Source organism: Eretmochelys imbricata, chromosome 1, assembly GCF_965152235.1.
Source record: "Eretmochelys imbricata isolate rEreImb1 chromosome 1, rEreImb1.hap1, whole genome shotgun sequence".
NCBI classification, from domain to species: Eukaryota; Metazoa; Chordata; order Testudines; family Cheloniidae; genus Eretmochelys; species Eretmochelys imbricata.
The window spans coordinates 268,255,317-268,274,080 of NC_135572.1; the positions used below are offsets into that span (position 1 = coordinate 268,255,317).

The 18,764-nt window shown below is 43.4% G+C and overlaps 1 protein-coding gene across 3 annotated transcripts in view; it reads left to right on the forward strand.

The window, feature by feature from the left end:
* The window catches only part of EP300 (EP300 lysine acetyltransferase), a 132,863-nt gene that overhangs the window by 37,621 nt on the left and 76,478 nt on the right, over window positions 1-18,764 (forward strand). For all 3 annotated transcript variants that reach the window (XM_077830522.1, XM_077830530.1, XM_077830540.1), the window contains exon 3: window positions 13,777-13,953. In XM_077830522.1, coding sequence (XP_077686648.1) covers window positions 13,777-13,953 — 177 coding nt within the window. The remainder of the gene's footprint in view (window positions 1-13,776; window positions 13,954-18,764) is intronic.

Genomic DNA, 18,764 nt, shown 5'->3' on the forward strand with positions numbered 1-18,764 from the left:
TGAAAGCTGTTAAAAATTCCTCAAGTATGAATTAAATTGTTCCCAGCCTTCCATTTTTGCCAGATACTTGGGAAACTTCAGGTATATTTCCCTGCAACTGTCAGCTATACAAGAATTGTCAAACTCTTGTCTCTTTCAATTGGTCAGGACCAAGAGATTCTTCTTCTTTGAGTAGTGTCCCTATGGGTGCTCCACTATAGGTATATCTGTGCCCCTGCGCCTCTCATCAGAGATTTTTAGGTAGCAGTGTCCATTTAGCTTGCACATGCGCTCTCCCTCCCTTGTTCTCTGCCTCGAAGCTTTCTAGCCCTGTGTGGGTGAACCTCCCTCAGTTCCTTCTCAACTGCCCTTGGCCTGAGACAGAAAAAGTAGCAGTCCGTTTTTCTGATCTCCATGTTTCATTATAGTTGATAGTGTTTTTAGTTTTATAGAGTTTGTTTATTTTTGTAGCATGCCGAGCTTCCATTTTTAATTTTTTTTTTCTTTCTCCCTATTCTCCAACCCTCCCCCCCTTTTTGGGGATCACCCTGTGGAAGGGGCATGCTTCGCTACCCCAGTTGTAAATGATGCCTCTCCTGTTACAGACGGACACTTCTGCCTCCCATCCTGCAGAAGTACATCTTCTGTCAGCAGTTGAAGATCCTGAAAAAATTGAGTTAAAGTTGAAATTCCTCCTCATGGAGCATATTCTTAAACCAGCCTTGGACCCCCAGTCCTGAATCCCCTCCGCGGCGAAGATCATCCCAGATCCTTCAAATCCTAGGGAGGGAGAGCCGAGGAGAAAATCTTCTGACTCCCCTCGCAAAGCTTCAAAAAAAAAAAAAAAAAAAAAAGAGGGCTGCAAGTCTTCAAACTGATCTCCTGACCAGCCAGAGAGCCTGGCATGATTGGTCACTTTGGCACTGGTGGCTCTGAAACATGGTACCCAGAAGATACAGGGACCCTTGGGCTGAAGGGCACAGGCTCTGAAGTGGTGGCACTGCCTGCCAAAGATAAGAGCAAAGACCGTACCGTCTTTGCAAAATTGGTACCACCAAAGAAATCCTTGGGCACCGACCGCCTCAAAGCAATCTTTGTTTGGACCACGATTCCCATAAAAGATCATCGGTACTGATGAATCAGCACCGATAACTCCTGATGGTACTGATCCCAACGATACCTTCATGATCATGGAGATGCCAGAGTTCTCACTACTTGGTACTGGTATCAAGCATGTCCTGGTTACCAGAATCACCAGAGGCACTGGTGCATTCGCCTCCAGCTTCCCTATCAGCCCCACCGTATTCCAGCCAGGGTGACCAAAACAACAACCTCTCTCTGGCATCTCACCATGCCTCATAATTACAATAATCGGGACCTTCCCAATGACACCCACGCACTGATCCCCAACCCTCCTGATATGGCCACCTGTGGGTGCTGCCACCCATATCCTTTCCTCCTCCCCAGTGCCCATACTGAGATCCGTGGGCAGCCTACAGGCACCATACTACTTGGGCATCCAGTGTCTCCTACAGAAAGTCTACTAGGAGATCTCCTACAGTCTCTGTATCCAGAGCCCCAGAACGTCAGGAGGAAACCTTTAAGGAGCAGGAGGCCAGACTAGAAGAGGAGACTATACCCCCAGCAAATATCTCCATCTCCTCCTCACTTGATGAGGTGGTGATGTCCCATCCGCCATCACAGGCCAATGAGTTTAAGCTTTTTCAGGATCTCACTAAGAGGGTTGCTGATGCACTGAAAATCTCCCTTGAAGTGAAAGATACCCACCACAAATTCCTGGACATATTACACACCACCTCCTCTTCAAGAATTGTCCTTCCAGTCAATGAGCAGCTTTTAGATCCTGTCAGGATCATCTGGCAGACAAGAGCCTCCATTGCACTGACATGTAAAACGACCGAGAAGTACTGTGTCCTCCCCCACCCCCCCCCAAGGAGGCGCACTCTTTTTATGCATCCTCAGTTTAACTTTATTGTCATGGATGTTGTTAATTTGCAAGGAAAGCACCACTACGCTAAATCAAACCCTTATGATAGAGCCTGGAAAAGGCTGGACTTATTTGGAAGGAAAGCATACTCCTCAGCAACTCTGCAATTCAGGATTTCAAGCTATTAAGTCTTAATGGTGAAGTATGAACACATAAATTATGGAAAACTCAGTGCCTTTATTGACCACTTGCCAGAAACACAACTAGAACAGTTTCAAGCAGTCATCCATGAGGGCCAGCTGGTAGTGAGAACAGAGCTACAGACAACAGCCTGCTCAGTTTTGATGGCAGTGGTAATGAGGTGGGCTTCATGGTTACACCTCTCAGGGCTGCCTAAGGAAGTACTGATGATGACTGAGGACTTCCCTTTTGAGGGCTCCAGACTCTTCACTGATGAGACTGATGTACAGCATCACCCTTTAAAGGATTCCAGAGCTACTCTGCACGCTCTAGGAATGTACTCATTAGTTTACAACCATCTCGCAGAGTCTCTCCACCCCCACCTCTCCCCAAGACTAAAAACCACAATTAAAGACCTAGAATGCAGAAGTGGAAACAGGCAGCCTCCCAATCTTCAACATCTCAGCCCTCAACCTCAAAGCACCAATTTTGAAGCCTTGCTCAAGACCCTGAGCAAGCACTCCTTATAACAGCTGCAACACACAGACCCTTCCACATCCCTTTGGCTATTGCCTAGCTTTCTTCCTCCAGCATTGGGAAAACATCACTTCTGACAAATGAGTCTTGGAGACCATTTCTAAGGGTTACTTTATCACAAGAGACTGTTATGCCAGGAAATAGCAGGTGATCTGTACCTAGGGGCCATAAAACCCCAGACCCTGTTCACCTCCAAGGCAAAGGCTCTTATTCCAAATATTTCCTGATCCCCAAGAGAAAAGGAGGTTGGAGACCCACATTAGATCAAAGAGCACTAAATAGATATGTGAAGGCACAAAGATTCAAGATGATCACACTAGCAGCAATTATTCCATCTCTAGAGCAGGGAGATTGGTTCTCTTCCCTTGACGTACAGTATGCCTATTTCTACATCTCAATCCTACCGTCCCACAGAAGAGTCCTTCAATTTACCTTTGGGCAGGACCACTACCAGTACAGAGTGCTTCCATTCAGTCTCTCACTGGCACCAAAGTATTCTCCAAGGTTCTCCGTTGTAGCAACGCATCTGTGAACACTGGATATCGTAATCTACCCGTCTCTGGATGACTGCCTTCTCAAGGCTCGTTCCTTCAAAGATTCCCTATGAGCCACCCAAAGGACATTTTTGTGCAACTGGGTCTACAACTCAATACCCAGAAATTGGCCTTGACTCCAGTAAAGGGTTTGGAGTTTATAGGGGTTGAACTCAACGCAGTTTAAGCAAGAGCATTCCTACTGCTGCACAGATTCAACACCCTGACCAGTCTCCTAGAGACAGTTCAGGCCAGCCCACAAATGTCAGTCAGAAATTGCCTTCATTTTCTCAGGCACATGGTGTCATGCATATTTTTGACATCTCACGTCCGATTACTTATGAGGTATCTACAGACATGGCTCAGATATGCTTAGAATCCAAACAAGGACAGGCTAAACAAGCTGCTGTCGATACCCTCCAGGGTCAGAAATGGTGGAAAGACCCATCCAATGTAAGTACAGGGATCATATTCACACAACCACCACTAGCACTGATTGTAACAGCAGATGCCTCTCTGATAGGCTGGGGAGCCCACCTAAACAATCGCAGAGTTCAGGGCAAATGGTCCCCATGGAAGCTGTACTCTATATCAACCGTAGGCTTGTGAACACCTTCTCCCATTCATCAGGGATACTCACTCGAAAATCATGACAGACAAGATAGTGTGTATGTTTTACCTAAATTGCCAGAGGGATGCCAGATCACCCTCCCTTGCACAGAAGTGCTAAAACTCTGGAATTGGTGCATCCACCACAGTGTATTCATATCAGCCGGTTGCCTGCCAGGGGTACAAAATATAACAGCAGTCCGTCTCAGTGGTAATTTCTCACCCAACCATGAATGGGAAATGAACCCAAACAGTGCTCCACAATGTATTCAGTCATGCGGAACCTCAACAATACACCTGTTTGCTACTTACTAGAACAAGAAATGTCTCCGCTAGTGCTTCAGAGCCAGATTTGGGAAATAGTCCCTAGGTTGATCACAAACCGGGAAGAATTAGTAAGGGAAGCAAAAGTGGATGGGAACCTGGGAGGCAGTGACCATGAGATGGTCAAGTTCAGGATCCTGACACAAGGAAGAAAGGAGAGCAGCAGAATATGGACCCTGGACTTCAGAAAAGCAGACTTTGACAACCTCAGGGAACTGATGGGCAGGATCCCCTGGGAGAATAACATGAGGGGGAAAGGAGTCCAGGAGAGCTGGCTGTATTTTAAAGAATCCTTATTGAGGTTACAGGGACAAACCTCCCCGAAGTGTAGAAAGAATAGTAAATATGGCAGGCGACCAGCTTGGCTTAACAGTGAAATCCTTGCTGATCTTAAACACAAAAAAGAAGCTTACAAGAAGTGGAAGATTGGGCAAATGACGAGGGAAGAGTATAAAAATATTATTCTTGCACGCAGGAGTGAAATCAGGAAGGCCAAATCACACCTGGAGGTGCAGTTAGCAAGAGATGTTAAGAGTAACAAGTAGGGTTTCTTCAGGTACGTTAGCAACAAGAAGAAAGTCAAGGAAAGTGTGGGCCCTTTACTGAATGAGGGAGGCAACCTAGTGACAGAGGATGTGGAAAAAGCTAATGTACTCAATGCTTTTTTTGCCTCTGTCTTCACAAACAAGGTCGGCTCCCAGACTACTGCACTGCGCAGCATAGTATGGGGAGAAGGTGACCAGCCCTCTGTGAAGAGAGAAGTGGTTTGGGACTATTTAGAAAAGCTGGACGAGCACAAGTCCATGGGGCCGGATGCGCTGCATCTGAGAGTGCTAAAGGAGTTGGCGGATGTGACTGCAGAGCCATTGGCCATTATCTTTGAAAATTCATGGTGATTGGGGAAGGTCCTGGATGACTGGAAAAAGGCTAATGTAGTGCCCATCTTTAAAAAAGGGAAGGAGGAGGATCCTGGGAACTACAGGCCAGTCAGCCTCACCTCACTCCCTGGAAAAATCATAGAGCAGGTCCTCAAGGAATCAATTCTGAAGCACTTAGAGGAGAGGAAAGTGATCAGGAACAGTCAGCATGGATTCACCAAGGGCAAGTCATGCCTGACTAATCTAATTGCCTTCTATGATGAGAACTGGCTCTGTGGATGAGGGGAAAGCAGTGGACGTATTGTTCCTTGACTTTAGCAAAGCTTTTGACACCGTCTCCCACAGTATTCTTGCCAGTAAGTTAAAGTAGTATGGGCTGGATGAATGGATTATAAGGTGGATAGAAAGCTGGCTAGATCGTCGGGCTCAATGGGTAGTGATTAATGGCTCCATGTCTAGTTGGGAGTCTGTATCAAGTGGAGTGCCCCAAGGGTCGGTCCTCGGGCCGGTTTTGTTCAATATCTTCATTAATGATCTGGAGGATGGCATGGATTGCACCCTCAGCAAGTTTCCAGATGACACTAAAGTGGGAGGAGAGGTAGATACACTGGAGGGTAGGGATAGGATACAGAGGGCCCTAGACAAATTAGAGGATTGGGCCAAAAGAAATCTGAGGTTCAACAAGGACAAGTGCAGAGTCCTGCACTTAGGACAGAAGAATCCCATGCATCGCTACAGACTAGAGACCGAATGGCTAGGCAGCAGTTCTGCAGAAAAGGACCTAGGGGTTACAGTGGACGAGAAGCTGGATATGCGTCAACAGTGTGCCCTTGTTGCCAAGAAGGCCATTGGCATTTTGGGCTGTATAAGTAGGGGCATTGCCAGCAGATCGAGGGACGTGATTGTTCCCCTCTATTCGACATTGGTGAGGCCTCATGTGGAATACTGTGTCCAGTTTTGGGCCCCACACTACAAGAAGGATGTGGAAAAATTGGAAAGAGTCCAGCGGAGGGCAACAAAATGATTAGGAGACTGGAACACATGAGTTTTGAGGAGAGGCTGAGGGAACTGGGATTGTTTAGTCTGCAGAAGGGAAGAATGAGGGGGGATTTGATAGCTGCTTTCAACTACCTGAAAGGGGGTTCCAAACAGGATGGATCTAGACTGTTCTCAGTGAGAGCTGATGACAGGACAAGGAGTAATGGTCTCAAGTTGCAGTGAGGGAGGTTTAGGTTGGATATTAGGAAAAACGTTTTCACTAGGAGGGTGGTGAAACACTGGAATGCGTTACCTAGGGAGGTGGTGGAATCTCCTTCCTTAGAAGTTTTTAAGGTCAGGCTTGACAAAGTCCTGGCTGGGGTGATTAGTTGGGGATTGGTCCTGCTTTGAGCAGGGGGTTGGACTAGACCTCCTGAGGTCCCTTCCAACCCTGATATTCTATGATTTTATGATGCATGCTTTCTTCAATGGGGCAAAGAACTGCTATACGCCTTTTCTTCATTCCCTCTGATATCGAAGGTCCTATTAAAATTAAGGTGGGGAAAAAGCAAGCATTATATTGATGGTACCAACTGACCGAGACAGGTGTGCTACCCATACCTCCTTGTCCTCCAATTCTTCTTCAACCGGTTCCTCACCTACTCTCCCAAAATGACTGACACATCCATCGCCCCAGTTTACAGATCCTTTGGCTCCAGGCTTGGCTGCTTCATTGTTCCAACACACCAAGAGCTGCTGCTCTGAGGAGGTGAAAAGTGTTACTGCTCAGTAGGAAATTGATGACTTGTTGCACTTACCTGCAAAAGTGGAAATTATTCTTAATTTAGTGCAATTCCAAACAAGTTGCTCAGACATCTTCCTCCCTCCCTTTGATCCTAGACTATATACTAGATGTCAAAAGGAGCTGGTCTCTCCCTTAGCTCACTCAAAGTACAGCTCATGGCCATGACAGCATACCACCAGTGGGTGGATGGATATTTGATATTCACCTATCCAACAACACAAAGATTCCTCAAGGGCATGGGAAACCACCTCCTCACACCAGATGCCCAATTCCAACATGGGACCCTAACTACACCACCCTTTGAACCTTGTTCTCTTCTACACCTGTCAATGAAGACAGCATTTCTAGTGGCCATCACCTCAGCATGACGAATAGGGGAAATAAGTGTTGATGGTGGACGCGCTCTTCATGGTTCTCTTTAAAGACAAAATCACTCTGAGGCCTCACCCAAAGTTTCTCCCCAAGGTGGCCTTGTCCTTCCACATGAGCCTGCTCATTCATCTCCCCAACTTTTTCTCAGTCTCATTGTGACAACAGGGAGGCAATACTACATATGCTTGATGTTAGGAGAGCCATAACATTTTATTTGGACAGGTCAAGAGGGCTTTAGGGAATCTTCTAAACTCTTCCTCTCAATTGTGGACAGATCCAATGGCTCCACAATATCAGCACAAAGGCTCTCCAAATGGGTCATGAACTGCATTAACTATTGTTGTCATGCCCATAACCTGCTACCTCCATCAGAAATTCACACACACTCCATGAGATCACTTTCCACCTTGGTTGCATTTATTAAAGATGTTCCCATCTCAGAAATATGCAGGGTAGAAACTTGGGCTTCTGCTCATACTTTCTCAGAACACTACGCAATTACTCGAGACTCAGCTTCTGATGCCATTTTCAGCTCCACTGTATCATCAAATATAGATTGCACTCTGAAGCCCCAGCCCTTCATGGTGGGGGAGAATGCTGTGAAGTCACCTACTGTGTGGCACCCATAGGGACACTACATGAAAAGGAGGAAGTTACTTACCTTGTGCAGTAACTATGGTTCCTTGAGATGTGTACCCCTATGGGTGCTCCATGACCCACCTTCCTCTCCTCCACTTCAGAGTTCTCAACCAGGGGCCCTGCGGTAGAGAAGGAACTGAGGGTGGTTTGCCCGCACAGGGCTAAATTAGCCTCTAGGAAGAGCATGAAGGAGGGAGAGCACATGTGTGGGCCAAATGGACGCTGCTACCTAAAATCTCCCATCAGAGGCGCAGATACAGTTGAGCATCCATAGAGAGAGACATCTCCGAGAACCATCATTACTGCACAAGGTAACTTCCTCTTCTCCAATACTAGCCAGAGAAGTTGTCCAGAAAGAATTCTTTGCAAGACAGTGAAGGTCTGCTGGCTTGGGCCTGTCTTCACCTGGGAGAAAGGATTAAGAATTTATTTTCAGTCTGGTCCGGTATCACTTCTAATGGATTTCAACTCCATTTTCCTTGGGATGATAGAAATTCTGGACCTGTTCATCTGTAACCATGTGCAAAACTGATTCCAGGATAGAGACCTGCTCATCTTCTAAACCAAAAACTAGCTCTGAGATTTATGTTCCATAGATCTCAAGGAGCTTTATATTTCCAGTGTGTCCCAGCTAACAACTAATGTTTTGCATTCGGGAACAACGATAAGTTTTTCAGGTGATGACCTTTGGTTTGGAATCCTCTCCTCTCATGTTCAGATGGTTTATTTCAGGTAGACAGCCATAGACAAGAGGGGATTCAGATCTACCACTATCTGGACAATATGATGTTGAAGGTGCAGTCATACAAGGTCACGCTTTCCAGGCTGTTCATTGTTTTTAAAGTGTGGGATTCGCAATGAACCATCAAAGCTGCCATATCCCATCTCAGTAACTCTAAACCTATGAGCTTTCTGCATAACCACTCTGAGCCTCTTAATATTTCCCAAGGAAAAGCTTTATCAAATCAAGTCTTCATCGGGCTGTTCCTCAAGCAGTCTACAAACATCAACAGACCAATGTCTTGAGCTGGTCAGCATGGTGGTGGTTTTTATGTAAACTGTTCCATGAACAGTGCTTCATCTTCACCTCTTCAGAACTTCTGATTACACTGGGTCTCTACTACATAAGAATATCTACCACCACTTGACAGTCGCTTCAGATGTTTGATGGGTCCTTCATTGGTGGTGGTCACATTATCTCTTCCAGGGCAATCCTGTTGTGGTGACTGGCTTATATGGGACTCTGTGGCTCAGGATGAGTGATACAAAGATTTCTCCTCCACATTACATTTTGACTACCATCAGTAAGTTAGTCCTGCAGTCTTTACATAGTTATCTAAAATGATGGAAGAAAGAATATTCAGAAAGGAATATTAAAATAGCCAGTCAAGTCAGTCTTCACAACTTACGTGCGCACACCCACTATCACTACAGCCTTGCAGTATGGGAACCTACTCCTGGATGAATGTAATACACAGAACAGGGTTCAAAGAAGGCAGTAGCAGCTGTCCAAATCCCAAGACAGGCCTGTAATGGTCTCAAAGCACTAAATTCATAGCCAACATACATACTGACAATGGACAACACACTTACCATGAGCTTATTTAAGAAAAAAAAGAACAAAACCAAAAACCAGGACCACTCTGTATCTCTCTGCTCTTCTGACTGGAGAGGAACCACTTTTTGATATATCCCCCTTGAAACAAAGAGCATATATGCTTTTTGTACCAGAAGCAGACTGTCTCAAAAGATCAACAGAGTATAGCTTCCAATTAGATATTTTTGCTACTTGTCTAACAGTTTGGAAAGATGGAAATGGACCTATTTGCCTCTAAAATGAAGATTCGCTGCTACTTTGTCAGATAGAGACCTAGGGGCCAAGATGGAGGCTCTTTCTAATGTGACCTCTCCCCCCCCCCCATATTCCCGCCACATAGGTTGTATTATGACAGGCATCTGTTCTGCACCCCAAACCAGACAAATGTCAGCTAGCTTCAAAGTATTTGGCAAGTATCTAAAGAGAGCTACTTGGATGATATCATACTGCTAACGTCAATTTAAAAAGTTGTCAAATATGTTCTAAGACTTTGGTGAGGTTTAGATACTGGTGAAGAGACCATGAATTTATTTATCGCTGTCAAAAGTGAATCGTGCCCTAGAATTAATTTGGAGAGCCCTAACTTGGGCATGTGAAGGCTGCTATGTTGTATGAGACAACATCTGCACTTCATCAAGTATTCTCTGTGCATCTGGCAAGAAGAATGTCTTTGCATCTGGGCTCTATAATACATCCTCTGCAAAAGGATATATTATAGAGACATAACCCTGGAATCTTACCTCCTACCAATTGCACTTGTGGTACACTTGATTGAACGCTGGAGAGAGGTCTTGTACTTGCAGTCCAGCCAGGTGGATTTCCTGGTGGTGGTGGTCACAACTGCCAGATAGGTGTCAGGCAGGAGCCCGATCTAGTCTTGGTATTGGGTATATATGAAACAGAAGATGTTTCTGACTGAACCACTATTTATCCCCCAAAATATCAAAAAAATATCCTTGTGTCTCTCACCTTCACACTGAGGAAAATTTTTGGTGTATGCTGGACATATATGGGGCTACCAGAGTCTACATTAAACTAAACTAGAGCCCCTAAATCATCTCTTAAAATTAAGATGGAGATCAGATGAAGAACTTCAGAGACTTAAAGGTAAAGACCTTTACTAATATGTTAAACCTTAGAATGTTTCTTTAATACTGTTGTAATGTCATGGGCAGAAGTCATATGCTTATGATCAAATGCATTATAGCCACATTCATCCATATTTCACCAAATTCTACAAAGTAAATATCCATTCCTCAGCCGATGGGATCTTTGGGTGTTAATTGAGTGAACAGGAAAATTTTATCTGCTTACTTAGAAATGTCCTTCAGATAATATCACTATATCTAGACAGAGGATCACTCCGGCTTAAAATGAATACCAATTTTTATTCCATTATTTTTAAAGATCCATCATATGCACAGCAGTAGGTGAAACTGTTAACTAATGTGAGATTTTTGTATTATAAGGTTGGCTTTTCTCAGAGTTGGGTGAACTTATCTTGCCTGGTAGAAGTTATCTCAAGTGGCCGGCTTTTCAGTAAGAGAGCCACTCCCCTTCTGCCAGTAATGGACAAGTCTGGTTCTGACCTAGAGATTGCATGCTGGCTGAAGAACCACTGTAATGGATCACTGAAAGCTATTACTTGAAAAAAAGAAGCCTTTAGATAAGCCACAGGTAATCTCAGGGCAGTAATTAAGTTGAGAAGCAAGTTGCTTTCACTCTGCAGCTTGAAAGAGCTCTGAACAGTAGAAGCAGCCTCTGCAGTTATTCACTCTAGGAAGAGGACCCAAGAACAGCCTGGAGAATAGTAATGGAGGAGACACAAACCTATCAGATGCCAATAAGCTCTTTTATTGAATGGGGAAATGGAACAGCTAAAGGAGATTGAATGGCTTTAAATTGACTAAATACCTGCTAATCAGAGGCCAGTATATAAGATGGAGTTTCCAAATAGGTGTCCAGAATAATAGTATTCTGATACATATTTCAGCATCCTCTTTCCCATGTGTTACGGGATGGAAGGATGTTAACACCTCACCTGAATAGTGGTGAGAACTTTTTGTGCTGACCTTTATTGTATTTTTAGTCTTCCTGCTGGACAATTTCCAGATTGTCTGAGAAAATAGTGAGATTTTACAAAATGAAAATGGTAAGATGGATTCTTGGAGTTACAAGGATGAACCGTGTTAGAATGAACCAAAGTTAGAGGAAGTGTGAAGCAGAACCAGTTATAGAAAAGCTGAGGAAATTCAGGCTTAAATTGTTTGTCCATGCAAAAAATCAGATATATAGGAAATAGGGTGCGTTAAACTTAAAAGTGGAGCTAGATGACTGTCCTACAAAAGGATTTGATTAACTGCAGAGTTTTGAGGAACAGACTGGAATGGAGGTCTCAAAGAGCTGAACCCATATAGATGGGTCTGAGGCTAGAAGAAAAGAGAAGTATAAGAGATTTGTGGGCATAGGAGGAAACCAAAGGAGGAATGGAATATAAGGGAATTCACAGTGTAGGGAAAGAGATTGGAGGGGGTGAAGGAAGGGAAAGGGGTGGTGGGGGGGACGGGACACAATGTCCTCTATACTTAATGGGAATGTTGACCTAAATTCTTAAGCAAGTGTCCTGGATACTGAGGCATACCCAGTGCAGCAGTTTGGAAATTCTCTTGCATCTTTCTGATGCACTAAAAACAGAGCATTTTACTGAATTAAATGTATAAATGAGTAATGCATCTGCTACAGTGATAGATATATAGCAAGAGCATCCATGGTGATGGTAGAGTAAGGACTTTAAAACCTAGAAAAACTGCTTTGAAAAGGATACAAATTTTCATGCGGAGTAGGAGGAAACTTCCTGTGGGTAGATTTCATAACTTCATACTGCCTGCAGGGTACCATGCTACACCTTCCTCTCAGATATCTGGGACAGGCTACTTTACTACAGGGTACTGGACTACCTGGATCACAGGTCTGATTCAGTATGGCATTTCCTGTGTGTCTGATATTTAATGAATTTTTATACTTCCTCTTGGTTTTTGTATTACAAGTACACAATCCTACTGTAGAAGGTGTTTGGTGTGCAGGTGGTGGAAGTTTTAGCAGATGGGTAGGAGTTTTTGGGTTAAGCTCCACTGATGAGAACGGAGGTGCTATCGCTAATGCTGGTGCTGCTATGCAGGCGGCTGAGCACTGATTGCTGTAATTGGAGCAAACAAAGGGCTAGTCTACATGGAGGCTTGGCGCATAGCAAGCCAGGGTGTAAAGCGACAGCATTCTGGCCTGCCGTGCACTAGCTGGCGGTGTGGACTCTGCTACCGTGCACTAAAAGTTCCTTAGTGTACTTTGATATGCTGATAGCAGTATGTCAAAGTGCATTACAGAGCTTCTAGTATGTGGTAGCAGGGTTCACCCAGGAGGTTACTGTGGGCACCTATGCTTGCCACTCACTAAGTCTCCTGTGTAGACAACCCTTCACTATAGATGAGATCTTAGTAAGTTTAAACTTCTCTTCAGTGGGCTCCCAACAGTGCTAGTTACAACTGGATATAACATGGTTATTGCTAGCAAGACTCTAGCAATGTTTGCAGGACAGATTTTCTTGTCCAAGAAGACTGCTAGCCAACCCTGCTATAGACGAGTGTGTGTGTATTTCATAACATGGCTCTGGGGGTGAGGAGAGAATATGGTCTGGAAAACAGTGATAGAATACGAACTGCTCTGTAAAAATGTGCCTGTGACTAGCTCAGGTATGTTAGAGTGGAGTGAGGCCGTGTTTGATTAACTTCTAACTGGGAACAATGTTGTGGTTAAGGCACTGTACTGGAACTTGAGAGGTCTGGGTCTGTTTCTGGCTCTCATACAGTCTACCTGTGTGACCATATGCAAATCACCTAAGCTCTCTATGCCGAAGTTCTCCATCTGTAAAATGGGGATGCTTTTTTACCACACACTGATGCAAGGGTACAATAGTAATTTGTGAAGTGCTCTACCGCTATATAGTGATGAGCACCATAGTAAGGAATAATAAAAGGAAAACTAACCTTGAGTGATCAACTTGCTGGACTAATGCTTTACATTGAAAATATTGCAACAGTTCTAACTAGATTAGCATAGGTGTCAACTAGTTCTACAGAACTCTTAAAGAAGACCACCTAATCAATGTGTTAGACTTGCTGTGATAAGGGTATGGAGGTACATAAAGTGGTTTGGAGAAGGAACGGGCAGCATGTGTCAGGGCCTCATGTAGCAGAATACTTTTGGTTCCTGGTTCTTTATATGCCAGTTAGTCTCTTCTTGTAGTATACCATATGAAATAGTAAGCTAAGTAAAATTTAAATGGAAACACATCTTCCTAACTAAACCTAGTATAACTTTTTAAATTTCTTCTTAATTCTTAGATGGGAATGATGAGCAATCCCAGTCCTTATGGCTCACCGTACAGCCAGAACACTGGGCAGCAGATTGGAGCCAGTGGACTTGGTCCCCAGATGCAGAATAAGACTGGGCTACCAAACAGCTTACCACAGTTTCCAATGGACAAAAAGCCAGTTCCTGGGACAGGAATGCCTAACATGGTAGGTAGAATTATAGGTTCCACTTTCAAATGGTAGCAGCTCAAATATGGGTCTCTTGCAATATTCTGCTTGTGTTGCTCTAGGATTTTATAGCTATCAAATACCGTGTGCATTCTCTTTGTCCCCCTGTGTCATGGGTATGCATGGAGGAGGGTCTAGCTCTCGCTGTGAAATATAGAGCCGGGAAAGGAGGTCAGAGAGTGAGTGGCTCTCCCCTCCCCACCCCCCAATGGTGGCAGACTAAAGGGATGTTGGGAGGAGAGGTGATGGTAGGTAACTATGCAGAGGGAGTGAGTCCTTGCCCAGAATGAGCTTTATTACCTTCTGTCCAGCCCTGATTTTTTTCCCTCCCACCTCCTTCACTGGTGTGTTCCACTGTACTCCCTCAGGTCAGCTTTCTGTCTGGAGAGCTGCTTTTCATCCGTCCACTACCAGATTTCCATGAGAGAAGGAACAAACCCTTCTGTTTTCCCCACTTGTAGTTATATCTATTTTGTGGTAGCACCTGGGAGCCCCAATCACAGACCCAGGGTCTCATTGTGGAAGACACTGTACAAACGTATAACAGAAAGATGGCCCCAGCCCCAAATAGCTTTGCTCATGTTTTAGAAGCAGCAGCTGTTCTGTTGCGTCTGTTTTCAGGCAGCTACTCTTGGTGATGGCGCTACCCCTTTCTGTTGTTGAAGCAGAACTTTCAGAGGAAAAAAGGGGTTCTTGAGTGAAGTGGGTGGCCAAAAGGGCTAGAATTAAAATGAACACTTAATTTTTGAGACACGTCGCTTATTCACAGGGTCGTCTTTTTTCATAAAAAAGAGCTGGTGGTTCCAACTGCCCTTTAATTTTGCATTTCATGATTATAAAAACTTTTAAAATAATTTAAATGGATTTGTGTCAGCCTCCTATGTTCATAGTAGAAAGTAGTGGAAAAGGGTATCAAAAAGGATAAACACTAGCCCTGTCAAGCAATTAAAAAAATTAATCACGAAGTTAATTATAGATTACCATTTAGTTAAATATTTTTGGATCTTTTCTACATTTTCAAATATTGATTTCAGTTACAACACAGAACATAAAGTGTACAGTGCTCACTTTATATTTTTGATTACAAATATTTGCACTGTAAAAAAAAAATATTTTTCAGTTCACCTAATGAAAGTACTTTCGTGCAATCTCTTTATCATGAAAGTTGAACTTACAAATGTAGAATTATGTAAAAAAAAACAAAACTGCATTCAAAAATAAAACAATATAAAACTTTAAAGCCTACAGGTCCACTCCATTCCTACTTCAGCCAATCGCGCAGACAAACAATTTGGTTACAATTTGCAGGAGGTAATGCTGCCCACTTCTTGTTTACAATGTCACCTGAAAGTAAATACAGGAGTTCCTGTGGCACTGTTGTAGCTGGTGTTGCAAGATATTTACGTGACAGATGCGCTAAAGATTCATATGTCCCTTCATGTTTCAACCACCATTCCAAAGAATGTGCATCCATGCTGATAATGGGTTCTGCTCAATAACGATCCAAAGCAGAGCAGACTGACGCATGTTCATTTTCATCATCTGAGTCAGATGCCACCAGCAGAAGGTTGATTTTCTTTTTTGGTGGTTCGGGTTCTGTCGTTTCTGCATCGGAGTGTTGCTCTTTTAGGGTTCTGAAATCCTGCTCTAAATGTTGTCCCTCTCTGATTTTAGATGGCACTTCAGATTCTTAAATCTTGGGTCGCATGCTGTAGCTATCTTTAGAAATCTCATGTTGGTACTTCTTTGCGTTTTTGTCAAATCTGCTGTCAGTGTTCTTAAAATGAACATGTGGTGGGTCATCGTCAACGCCTGCCATAACATGAAATATATGGCAGAATACGGGTAAAACAGAGCAGGAGACATAGAATTCTGCCCCCAAAGAGTTCAGTCACAAATATAATTAATGCATTGTGTTTTTAACAAGCATCATCGGCATGGAAGCGTGTCCTCTGGAATGGTGGCTGAAGCATGAAGGGGCATACAAATGTTTAGTGTATCTGGCACGTAAATACCTTGCAGTGTTGGCTACAAAAGTGCCGTGTGAACACCTGTTCTTGCTTTCAGGTTGCATTGTAAATAAGCAGGCAGCAGTATCTCCTGTTAATGTAAACAAACTTGTGTGTCTTAATGATTGGCTGAACAAGAAGTAGGAGTGAGTGGACTTGTAGGCTCCAAAGTTTTACATTTTGTTTTTGAGTGCAGTTATGTAAAAAAACAAATGTAGATTTTTTAAGTTACTTTCACTATAAAGAGATTGCACTACAGTACTTGTATGAAGTGAATTGAAAAATACTATTTCTTTTGTTTATCATTTTTACAGTGCAAATATTTGCATTAAAAATAATATAAAGTGAGCACTGTCTACTTTGTATTCTGTGTTGTAATAGAAATCAATATATTTGAAAATGTAGGAAAACATCCAAAATATTTAATAAATTTTCATTGGTATTCTATTGTTTAACAGTGCAATTAATTGCAATTTTTTAATCACGATTAATTTTTTGAGTTAACCACATGAGTTAACTGCGATTAATTGACAGCCCTAATTAATTGACAGCCCTTTCTTACTATTATGAACATACTTGTTTCTGATAGGTTCATCCTTAAAAAGAAAAGATTTCTCCTTCCTCTTAAGCATTAGAAGCTAGACTTTCGTTTTAGCAGATGTTTGTGGCCCAAAAGCCACTTCGAACTAGCTTTCTAGAATTAAATTGGAGATATTAAAGCACTCTTAATTTAGTTTTCGCTGATCTTATTTATACAGTGCTCATGCAGAGGCCCTAGGGGTGCTACACAACAATTTAAATGCAATACAATCAAAAATCTTCTCATTAAAAAACAGGAAAGGGAGAATCCTATACAGGGACTGAAGTTACTGAAAAAAGTTCTGGAAGCAGTGTCGTCTGATTCTTTTGAAAAATGGGAAGGGTGAATGGCACGGATGTCTTAGTGATATAGTGCAGGGGTGGCCAACCTGAGGCTGAGAAGGAGCCAGAGTTTACCAGTGTACATTGCCAAAGAGCCACAGTAATACATCAGCAGCCCCCCACACCTCCTCCCACCCACGGGCAACCCCACTGATCAGCACCTCCCCACACCTCCTGATCAGGTGTTTTGTGGCGTGCAGGAGGCTCGGGGGGGAGGGGTGCGGGAGGGAGGAGCAAGGGAACTGCAGGTTCAGGGGAGGGGGCAGAAAGAGGTGGAGTGGGCGTAGGGCCTGTGGCAGAGCCGGGGTTGAGCAGTGAGCACTCCCTGGCACATTGGAAAGTTGGTGCCTGTAGCAGTCAGTGCCTATCCAGGGAGCTGCATATGGATCCAGAGCCACAGGTTGACCATCCCTGAATATCATACCACAACAGCAAAAGCATAATGATGGAACTCTTGGTATGAGATTGGTTACCTGTCAAACTAAGCAACAAGAAAAGGGTTCTTATGGTGTCCTGGTCCGTGATTAGGGCTGCTTGGTACTACAGTAATATAAATAATATGAGGTCCTACAATCTTTCAGAACTCTAAAAACCAATAGGACTGTCTTAATCAGTTTGTCATTAACAGGCAGCCAGTGTTTATTCCTAACACAACAGTGTTGCTGCATTCTGTAAGTGGTAAAGAGCCCTGCTAAAAGTCCTACTAGGAGAAAATTATAGTCACTAAACTTTTTGTCTTGGGAATACATTGCCGTTGCAAAAGTTGTTACAGGATAAGTCAAAGTGTGGCTGGTACAAATTTAGTGGAAAAACACTTTTGTACTATATCTGATAGTTTTCCCTGGAAAGAATGTCCAAAATAGTGCCAGAGTTCTAGCATCATTCTATTTAACGTATCCCCTCAGAAGATGAGGAGGAGAGCGGGAGGCACCAAAGAGGATATCCTTGTACTGACTACCAGTACCTAATATCAAACTTTAAGTCTTCATAGGTTGAGGAGGAGATAGCATTAATGGCTTTGGATATCAGTATTGACCAAGCACATCTCCAAAGCAGATATTGATCAAACAGGATCCACGGGTCGAAATAAATGTTTGTTTGGCATACTCATACTCCACCTCATGTTTAGAGGCGATCTCAGTAGGAAGCGTTATATACATTGAGTATGGATGAAATAGGATAAAGTCCTGAATACTGCATTTCAGGCTATTTTGAAGAACAGTTCATCACTAAGTAATTCCAGTCCTTTACTCATATATCAAGAGGGTAGTTCCATACACAGGACTGTAGGCATAGTTTCTGAAGCAACCTCTTGTACTTGCAGAATCCTTGGAAAGGTCCAGCATGACCACTATAGCCAGGTAACCTAAATGTCAAAACATCAGGAGGATTGTGCTAGTAAGGGTCATGAACAATCTCCTCTTCAGAAAGCTTCAATTCAGACTTAAACCTGCTTAAGATGACTTATACATCCAGGTGCACCTAGAACGAAACAAACATTACCTTCCCAAGTCTCCTGCCTAAAACAGAAAGGTTGCAAACAAGCCAGTAAATGGCAGCACTTGAGCCTTAAGACTTAATGGTGCCCTTAACCTCGCTCTCCTCCTTTTGCGGAAGGAGGATGTTGATAATGCTATTCAAAGCAACTAAAGAAACCATGGGGACAAGATCACACAGATAGTGAATCTCAGAAGATCCCAGAAAAATCTTCAGTCCTCATCAGAGATTACATCAAATTAATTAGAAGTAGACAGTCCATCAGAAGCCTCAGGTTTTCACATTGAAAAGGCACAAAGAGGAGCCCCGAGCCCAGCAGAGAACTCATCACAGGTCATTTGAAGGAAATGCTAAATGGAACAA